Source organism: Suricata suricatta, chromosome 2 (genome assembly GCF_006229205.1).
Source record: "Suricata suricatta isolate VVHF042 chromosome 2, meerkat_22Aug2017_6uvM2_HiC, whole genome shotgun sequence".
Taxonomy (NCBI): Eukaryota; Metazoa; Chordata; class Mammalia; order Carnivora; family Herpestidae; genus Suricata; species Suricata suricatta.
Window position 1 is genome coordinate 78144344 of NC_043701.1, and position 9474 is coordinate 78153817.

A 9474-nucleotide genomic window follows, 5' to 3' on the forward strand; every position below is an offset into this window, starting at 1 on the left:
TGTCTCCATCCTTTTCACCATCCATGCTTTCTGAATGAGGTCTGGCTCCATAAGGGAAGTGACTCAGGGTAGGCTTTAGAAGGAGAGGATATTTGAGGTCTGTAATAATCTCTCTGTAATTAGATTTCATTTTCTCAGCAATAGGTTTGTGTGGCACATAGTAGATACTCACTATTCATTTGGTAAATAAGCAAATACATTATGAATCTCAACTGATAGAGATAGGAAGGACATTTTAGAGGGTGGAGTGTACATAAAGACCGAGGACAACAGATGTTAAAAATATATAGGTAGCAAAAAATTGTTTAACCAGAAATAGTCTTTGAAAGTCAGCCTCTGTAGAGGTGCTTTGGTGGTTCAGTTGGTTAAGCATTCAACTTTGGCTCAGGTCATGATCTCACAGCTTGTGAGTTCAAGCCCTGTGTCAGGCTCTGAGCTCTTCGAGCCTGTTTTGTATTCTGTGTCTCTCTGCTCTACCCCCCCTCCACCCCACTTGTGTTCTCTCTCTCAAAAATAAAATAAAATGTTAAATTTTTTTAAAGAAGTGAGCCTTTATACAAATATTTTCAATATGTATAATATAATGAAATGAAGCAATAAAGGTAAACATTTCTGGGGAGCCTGGGTGGCTCAGTTGGTTGAGTGTCCAACTTTGATTCAGGTCATGATCTTGTGGTTCTTGGGTTCCAGCCTCATGTCAGGCTCTGTGCTAACAACTCAGAGCCTGGAGCCTGCTTTGAATTCTCTGTCTGCCTCTTTGGATTCTGTGTCTGCCTCCTCCCCTGCTCATGCTCTTTCTGTGTCTCTCAAAAATAGTAAATAAACATTAAAAAATAAAAAGATAAAGAAAGTGAGCCTTTACAGGAGGGAAGAGTAGAAAGTAAGTCTAGGCCTCATTATAAGAGCCTGGGAATTGGATTTTTGTTGTATTATAGTCAGCAGGCAGTATTATTCGGAAGTATTTAAAATTCAAATCATGATTTTATTTTTTTAAACGTTTATTTATTTTTTGGAGAGAAAGAGAGTGTACATAAGCAGGGGAGCAGCGGAGAGAGGGAGAGAGAGAATCCCAAGCAGGTTCTGCATTGATTCTGCACCTGAGCAGAAATCAAGAGTCAGACACTTAACTGACTGAGCCACTCAGGTGCCCCAAATAATGCATTTTCATAGAGGGAAAACCTTTATTTGAATGCTAGCAGAATACTTTTTATTTTTAAGTTCATTTAGTTTGAGAGAGAGAACACCCAACCAGTGGAAGGGCAGAGGGGGGCGGCAGAGAGAGAGGATCCCAAGTAGGCACCTCACTGTCAGCCCACAGCCTGATGCGGGAACTTGATCACACACACTATGAGATCAGGAGCTGAAATCAAGAGTAGGATGCTTAAGCAAATGAGCCACCCCGGTGTCTCTGTGAGCAGAATACTTTTATTATCAGTCTTTCTCTCTTTTTTTTTTAATTTGTTTTAATTTATTTTTGAGAGAGAGAGAGAGAGAGAGACAGAGCATGGGCAGGGGAGTGGCAGAGAGAGAGAGAGACACACACACACACACACACACACACACACACAGAATCCAAAGCAGGCTCCCTGCTTTGAGCTATCACCACAGAGCCCGCTGTGGGACTCCACCTCACAAGCCATGAGCTCATGACCTGAGCTGAAGTCGGACGCTTAACCAATTGAGCCACCCAGGTACCCCAATTATTAGTCTCTCCTTTATTATGTATATATTTTTAAATTTCTTTTTCTTTTTTTTTTTTTCTTTTCTTTTTACTTTGAATGATTCCCCCTGAGCAGTAGTTCAGCAGTAGTTCCATCAGATCAGTTAAGTGTCCAGCTTCAGCTCAGGTCATGATCTCGCGGTTCGTTAGTTCAAGCCCCGCATCGGGCTCTGTGCTGACAGCTCAGAGCCTGGAGCCTGCTTCAGATTCTGTGTCTCCTTCCTTCTCTGCCCCTCCCCTGCTCATACTCTGTCTCTCTGTCTCTCAAAAATAAATAAACTTTAAAAAAAAATTTTTTTTAAAGAAAAGTAAAATAAGTTAAAAGAAAGAAAGAAAGAAACTGTCATGGTGATTCCAGCCTCATTTTCTTTGCCCCTAATATTCTAAACTTCCCGTGGCGCAGTGGTCACAGGCAAGAAGTATATTATTTCCTTACTCCCTCAAGTCTGTTTCTAAAATTAGAGGGATTGTATCTTCAACCACAAGGCTGTCTTTTGCAACACAGAATATATGGTTTAAAACCATGTATTTTTACATAAACAGTACTAAGAAAAATGAACCATGAATTTATATCATTTAATAGTTGAATGAAGAATTATTGTTGTTTACAGTTATATTATCACATGTTGGACAATTTTGAATTAAGTGACACTGTTTTATGAGGATTCCTCCCCTCCAAATAGAGAATCTGGAAATAGAGGTATTAACAGATGTTAGTGTTTCAAGACTAAGTGCTTATTTAACAGGTCAACTGAAGTTGACCTCCATGAACTAATTTTATTTTCTTACAGGTTCTAAATGCCTTCTGGATACTTTCTGGTGTGTAATGGTATTACATTTGTATATAGCACAGTGTGCATAAAATACATTAATACATTTTCTTTTAGCTTCAAACATACTCTATGAGGTAGAAGAAATATTTATTTTATAGATGAAAACACTGAGATTTAAGAGATTAAAGTGATTTAAATGTCATATTACAGTACAGAAGTCAGAAGGTTCAGCATTTCATAATAACTTATGGTGATGTTGCATAGAATATGTGATACCAAAAAAAAAAAACTGATAGGATTTTGCTCAAAAAGCTTTACCGGATGGCATTCATTGCAGATTCTGGCCTTTGACTTGGGACTCATAACTATAGAGAATAAACTGAGGGTTTTTTGAGGGGAGGTAGGTGAGGGGATGGGCTAAATTGGTGATGGGCATTAAGGAGGGCTTTTGTTGTGATGAGCACTGGGTGTTACATGTAAGCAATGAATCACTAAATCCTACTCCTGAAACCAAAAGTACACTATATGTTATCTAACTTGAATTTAAATAAAATCTTGGAAGAAAAAATAAGTCTCATTTTTATCTTCTATCATCTGAGACTTGAGCTGTCTCAAAGGTGAGCTCATATTTTCCAAGTTCAAGAGGCTAAATGTTTAAATCTTCAAGATTGAAGATTACTAATTTGCAGTGAGAAGTGATTACCAAAGGGATCTGCATACTTCAGGTTCATTGGATTTTACTTTCTTTCTATGGGCAAATGAAATTTGAAAAGCCAAATAATAATAATAATAATAATAATAAAAAGTTGTTTAGTGAGCATGAGATCGAAAGATGTTAGAGGAATTAAATGTTCCATAGCATTATGCTACGAAAACCCAATGTGTCCATCTCACAGTAAGAAGAGTCATGCCTGAAATTCTTAAATTCTGTTTGCTACAACCCCTTGCATTGCTCTCTGCATTTAGGTATGGTTTTCCCAGAGGTATCAGAATCCTCAGTCTCACGGCACCTGGACTGTGCTGGAATGTGCTGCCAACATTTCTGTCTTGACACTTCCCTTTTTCTAGGCTTTGACATTTTTTATTTAGATATGTTAATAAATCCATTCAAGGTGCCTTTAAATCTTCTTGGTCTTAGGACTCCTGACTCATTTAGGTAAATTTACTTACCTACTTGCATTTGTTCCATTCTGTGAATTCTACTTTTTTGTACTTGGGACCTCAGTCCTTAAATATTTAGACAATTAAGTAACAGAGGCAAAACTTTGTTTCTAGGGCTTTTGCTTGACTTCCTTATGAAATAACACTCTTAAGGTGATTACAAGTATGCCTTGGCCTGTGTCCTAGGCTTAGGCTTATATATAGCTCCAAAATAGAGTCCCAAGTTAGAAGTAGGAAAAAAATATCCAACCTGCTTTCACATTTCTATTCAAACCCAAAGACTAGGACCATTTGCCTAATTTGATTTGCCATAAATGATACAGTTGTTTTGCACATCACTTAAGGTTCAGCAACTTACGTGTTGGATAGCCCTAAAGTTCTGACTTACTTAGCCACAGAAATGAAATTAAGGCAGACCTATAAGAACCTGTTTTTTGTTGTTTTGGTCTTTTCATAGCATTTGCCCATCAAACACTTCCAAGTCACTAGAATACATGGAAGGAGTCTTGATTTATTTTTAAGACTTTATTCTGGAACTATAAGGAGTCAATAGTACTATAGTTAAGGAAAATATTAAGTACTTAGAATGTTTGTTAATAAGAAAGATGAAAATATGGTTTAGACATTTTAATTCTACTAATTTTGAAATTAATATTTTTAACTAGAGCAGTGTAAGAAAAATTGTTCTAGGAAGACTAATGCTACTGTAGTGTTTGCTCACAAGCCATGTTGGATACACAAGTCTTGTCTCATTGACTTGGGAGAAATTGAAGGGAAGCCTAGCAGTTACTTTTTACAGAATTTTTGACAAAACAGACTTCTCTCAATATTTTGGTATTGAGGTTAAGCAATGTAATTTGTCAGGAACTAAAAATGACGTTTTTATATTTTCATGTTTTTCTTTCTAAAGGAACAAGATAAAAAAGTAGAAAGCTCAAATAAAGAAATACAAGAAAAAGATGCACTCATTGAAGAACTAAAAGCAAAAATAATGGAAGAAGAAAAAAAAACTCTAGAGCAAATGGATAAAGTCACAGCTACTGATAAGTTACTGGAAGAATTACAAGAACAGGTTGTACAAAAGAACCAAGAGATTAAAAATATGAAATTAGAGCTGACTCATTCCAAGCAAAAAGAAAGACAGTGTTCTGAGGAAATAAAGCAGTTAATGGGGACAGTTGAAGAACTTCAAAAGAAAAATCATAAAGATAGCCAATTTGAAACTGATATTCTACAAAGAATGGAACAAGAAACACAAAGAAAGTTAGAACAGCTCCGGGCAGAGCTGGATGAAATGTATGGGCAGCAGATAGTACAGATGAAACAAGAGTTAATCAAACAACACATGTCACAGGTAGATGAACTTAAAATACGGCATAAAGGAGAAATGGAGAATGCTTTAAGATCATATCCAAGTATTACAGTTAACGAAGATCAAATAAAAGTAATGAATATGGCAATAAATGAACTGAATATAAAATTGCAAGATACTAACTCTCAAAAGGAAAAACTCAAGGAAGAACTAGGAGTAATTTCAGGGGAAAAGTCTAGTCTACAGAGACAGCTTGAAGACCTTTTTGAAGAATTGAGCTTTTCAAGGGAACAGATTCAGAGAGCTAGACAGACAATAGCTGAACAAGAATGTAAACTCAGTGAAGCGCTTAAGTCCCTTAGCACAGTGGAAGATTTGAAAGCTGAGATTGTTTCTGCATCTGAATCCAGAAGAGAACTAGAATTAAAACATGAAGCAGAAGTTACAAATTACAAGATAAAACTTGAAATGTTAGAAAGAGAAAAGAATGCTGTATTAGACAGAATGGCTGAATCACAAGAAGCTGAATTAGAGAGACTGAGGACACAGCTTCTGTTTAGTCATGAAGAAGAACTTTCCAAACTGAAAGAAGATTTAGAAATTGAACATCGAATAAATATTGAGAAACTTAAAGATAACTTAAGCATTCACTATAAACAGCAGATAGATGGCTTACAGAATGAAATGAGCCAAAAGATAGAAACCATGCAATTTGAAAAAGACAGTTTGATAACCAAGCAGAATCAATTACTTCTAGAAATTTCAAAGCTAAAAGATTTACAGCAGTCCCTTGTGAATTCAAAATCAGAAGAAATGACCCTTCAAATCAATGAACTTCAAAAAGAAATTGAAATACTCAGGCAAGAAGAAAAGGAAAAGGGTACACTCGAACAAGAAGTTCAAGAATTACAACTTAAAACTGAATTGTTGGAGAAACAAATGAAGGAAAAAGAGGATGACCTTCAAGAAAAATTTACACATCTTGAAGCAGAGAATAGCATTCTTAAAGATGAAAAGAAAGCTCTTGAAGAGATGTTGAAAATGTGTGCTCCTGTTCACCAAGAAGAAGGATTAATTTTCACAGACTCCATTAAGTCCAAATCCCAAGACTGCAACTGGCAAAAAGAAATAGAAGTACTTACAGAGGAAAATGAGGACCTTAAAAAACAATGTATTCAGTTAACTGAAGAGATTGAAAGGCAAAGGAACACTTTTTCATTTGCTGAAAAAAATTTTGAAGTTAACTATCAAGAGTTACGGGAGGACTATGCGTGCCTTCTCAAGGTAAAAACTGACTTAGAAGACAGCAAGAACAGACAAGAAGTAGAGTATAAAAATAAGCTTAAAACACTTAGTGAAGAGCTTCGTCATTTGCAAAGAATAAATCCAACTACAGTGAAAATGAAAAGTTCAGTCTTCGATGATGATAAAACTTTTATAGGAGAACCCTTGGAAATTGGTGAGGTTGTTGAGAAAGATACAACAGAACTAATGGAAAAACTTGAGGTAACCAAGCGAGAAAAATTAGAACTGTCAGAGAGGCTGTCTGATCTTTCTGAACAATTAAAAGAGAAACATGGTGAGATTAGTTTCCTGAGTGAAGAGGTTAAGTCTTTAAGGCAAGAGAAAGAGCAAGTTTTATTGAGATGTAGAGAGCTAGAAATCATCATTAATCATAACGGGAAAGAAAATATTACTGTGTGTGATGCTCCATTAGACTCTCTCAAAGATGGAATTGTGACAATGACAAACAAGGATTCTGGAGAGTCCGTTTCTAAAATAAGTAAAGATTTTGGTGAAGAATCAAAAGTAATGGAGGAAGATGAAATTTCTTTGGAAAATAGGATTGTCGGAAAAGAAGGCAAGCAAGAACAGTTGTGCTTAGATCACTTGCCATTAGTAACAAATGGATCATTACTTGGCACAACCGAACCAAGCAGAAATGATAAACTTCGGCGGGAGCTCAGTGTACTTAAATCAGAGAAGGTATGTTTATTTACATATGTTAAAGCACAGTGAAAATACACATTTCATATAAATAATGTTTTCATCTTCCTAAAACATAAATCTTAGAATGAAAAGGAGCACTGTAATGTAATTCTCATTTGGGGCTCTCATCTGTCATTGACATTATTTTTACTTAGCACGACTTTTGATACCGGCTAGTGAATTGAGCCCCACCATAGGGTGTAGAGATTACTTACCTATTTTTTTCTTAAACATTGTTGCCTTTCTTTCAGTAAACTCGTGTTACATATTCTGTTCAGGAAATAAAACATAGTAATGGTTTCACATTTTCTTTGGAAAGCCAAGAGTTTGGATAACTTTGTTGTGAATCTGAGTTTTTAAAAATTTATTTTGTAATATTTTGTTGTAATTTCAAAGCTTGGTTTCAGTATTTTGTTTCGTATTAGTATTTTCAAAGTTCAAAGTTTAAAAATTAACTTTTAAACTTTTTAGTACTTTATATAGTTGTTATTCAATAGTTATAAAGCCATATTTCTCTGAAAAAAATCTTGACTTAAATCCCAGGATTTTCTCTGAGTACTGTAAAGCTGAAGGGGTGACTAAAAATGCATATAATGAATCATAAGAAATACATAGTATCTACTATTACATACAATAGTAATAGAAAAGAGTGCTGTATTATACAATCTAATAGAGTTAGATTGTAATGTCTATTATACATAATATGTATTAAATAGTATTATTAAATGTAATAGCATGTATTAAATATAAAACTAGATATATAATAATGGATTACTCTTGACCAATACACAGTTTGGAGATACTAATATTAGAAATAACTGGAAAATTCCACAGGGTAGTTTGTGTAATGCTGCTAAGTAAGGCTTTAATTTTCTTCATTTATGTAGCAGATATTAGTCAAATGTCTGGCTAGGTATAGGAAGCATAGTAACAAACAAGAAAAAGATTTCCTGCTCTCAAAGAGCAGGAATATATTCTGGTGAGGGAGGCAGACAGTAGACGAGGAAACAAGCGGAGTAGTTAGAAGCGGTGATAAGTCCTATAAAGAAAATAAAGCATAATGTGATATATATTGATGGATAGTGGTAATGACAACATTAAATAGGGAAAATCTCTTAGAAGAAGTGACATTAGAACTGGGATCTGAATAATGAGGAGGCCTACCACATGCAAATTAGGGGAATTGTAAAGACCTGAGTTGGAGGAACCAAATGAAGGTGTGTTTAGTTAAGTTTGAAAGCAGGAGAGTGGAAGGAAAAATGTTTGAAGAAGAAAGTAGAGACTAGGTCTTGAAGAGCTTTACAGACTTTGTAAGAAGTTAAGACTTTATTCGATACACAATAGAAAGCCATTGGAAGATTTTCTTTTTACTTCGAATAAATACAGATCTTTTGATTTATCTTTTGATAAATCTCTTGTAAATTGAAATATCTTAAGTTGAAAATGAGGTTAATGCACTTAACCTGCTGAACATCATAGCTTAACCTAGTCTACCTTAATGTGCTCAGAATACTTACATTAGCTTACATACACAAATCATCTAACACAAGCCTATTTTATAATAAAGTGTTGATTATGTCATGTAATTTATTCAATAATATACTGACAGTAAAAAACAAAATGGTTGTCAGCACACCTGGGTGGCTCAGTCGGTTAAGTGTCCAACTTCGGCTCAGGTCCTCGTGTCACAGTTTGTGAGTTTGAGCCCTGCTTTGGGCTCTGGGCTGACAGCTCGGAACCTGGAGCCTGCTTTGGATTTGGTGTTTCCCTCTCTCTCTGTTCTTCCTCTTCTTGTACTCTGTCTCTGTCTCTCTCTCTCTCAAAATAAGCATTAAAAAAATTAAAAAACAAAAAAAACGGTTGTAAATATATTGGTTGTTCATCCTAGTGATCAGGTGGCTGACTGGGAACTCTCGCTCGCTGCTGTGCCCAGCACACCAGAGTGCTGTAACGCATATCACTAGCCCGGGGGAAAGACCAAATTCAAAATCTGAAGTATAGTTTCCTACTGAATGTGGATCACTTTTACGCCATTAAAAAATCAAAAAATCCTGGGTCATAAGTTGTGGACTGTCTGTATACTTACATTTATGATCTTAGAGCAAATGTAAAGCTATTTTACATTTTAATAACATAGTTTAAAAATTCAAGTTGCATAACTGTTAATGCTTTGTTACTAAATGCCATGGTTTACAAACCATCATGTGATTTTAATTCAATTACTCTTAATAAATGGCAGAGATCATTTAAATTTTTTAAAGACTTAATTGGGAGTGAATTTGGAGCTGTCAAAATGGTCAGATTTTCTCAGTAAGAATTTTACTTTCTCTCCAAAGACATTTTCAGTGACATACAGATACCCTCTCCTTGACAGTAACTTACATGAAGTAAAGAGAAGCAAACCGGTAAATCCCTTCCCGGTTGTCACTGCCATGGCAAACCGCCTTACTGGTGGAGAGGAGAGGAAAGTGTGTGTGTGTGTGTGTGTGTGTGTGTGTGTGTGTGTGTGTGTGTGTGTG

At 35.5% G+C, this 9474-nt stretch overlaps 1 protein-coding gene across 4 annotated transcripts in view; it reads left to right on the forward strand.

The window, feature by feature from the left end:
* AKAP9 (A-kinase anchoring protein 9) overlaps positions 1-9474 on the forward strand; it is a 150175-nt gene that overhangs the window by 40401 nt on the left and 100300 nt on the right. For all 4 annotated transcript variants that reach the window (XM_029928795.1, XM_029928788.1, XM_029928797.1 and 1 more), the window contains one exon: positions 4565-6952. In XM_029928795.1, the coding sequence (XP_029784655.1) occupies positions 4565-6952 (2388 nt within the window). The remainder of the gene's footprint in view (positions 1-4564; positions 6953-9474) is intronic.